This window comes from Eimeria mitis, genomic scaffold (assembly GCF_000499745.2).
Source record: "Eimeria mitis Houghton genomic scaffold, Emh_scaff4548, whole genome shotgun sequence".
Classification (NCBI taxonomy): Eukaryota; Apicomplexa; class Conoidasida; order Eucoccidiorida; family Eimeriidae; genus Eimeria; species Eimeria mitis.
The window spans coordinates 971-1301 of NW_013572860.1; the positions used below are offsets into that span (position 1 = coordinate 971).

The 331-nt window shown below is 45.3% G+C and overlaps 1 protein-coding gene across 1 annotated transcript in view; it reads left to right on the forward strand.

Moving 5' to 3' along the window:
* Positions 1-331, forward strand: part of EMH_0075960 (uncharacterized protein) — a gene marked incomplete at both ends in the record, with an annotated part of 4088 nt that overhangs the window by 284 nt on the left and 3473 nt on the right. Inside the window, one exon of the mRNA XM_013499673.1 lies at positions 107-329. Within this exon, the coding sequence (XP_013355127.1) occupies positions 107-329 (223 nt within the window). The remainder of the gene's footprint in view (positions 1-106; positions 330-331) is intronic.

The window sequence follows — 331 nt, forward strand, 5'->3', positions numbered from 1 at the left end:
TTAAATACAAAAAAAATAAAACTTTTTTGTTTGTCTCCATGGCTGAATAACCTGCAACCAGGAACACCATTAAACCCAGTCGATGCTGTTCTCTTCCCTGTCCTAGAGCAGCAGCAGCAGCAGCAGCAGCAGCAGCAGCAGCAGCAGCAGCAGCAGCAGCAGAAGGGGGAGAAGGGGGAGAAGCAGCAGCAGGAAACACAAAAAAAAAATAAAGAACAAAAAGAAAAAGATAAAAAAGAAAGAAGAAAAGAAAAAAAAGATAAACTCGCAGAGACAGATCAACCAGACGGACAGCAGCAGCAGCAGCAGCAGCAGCAGCAGCAGCAGCAGC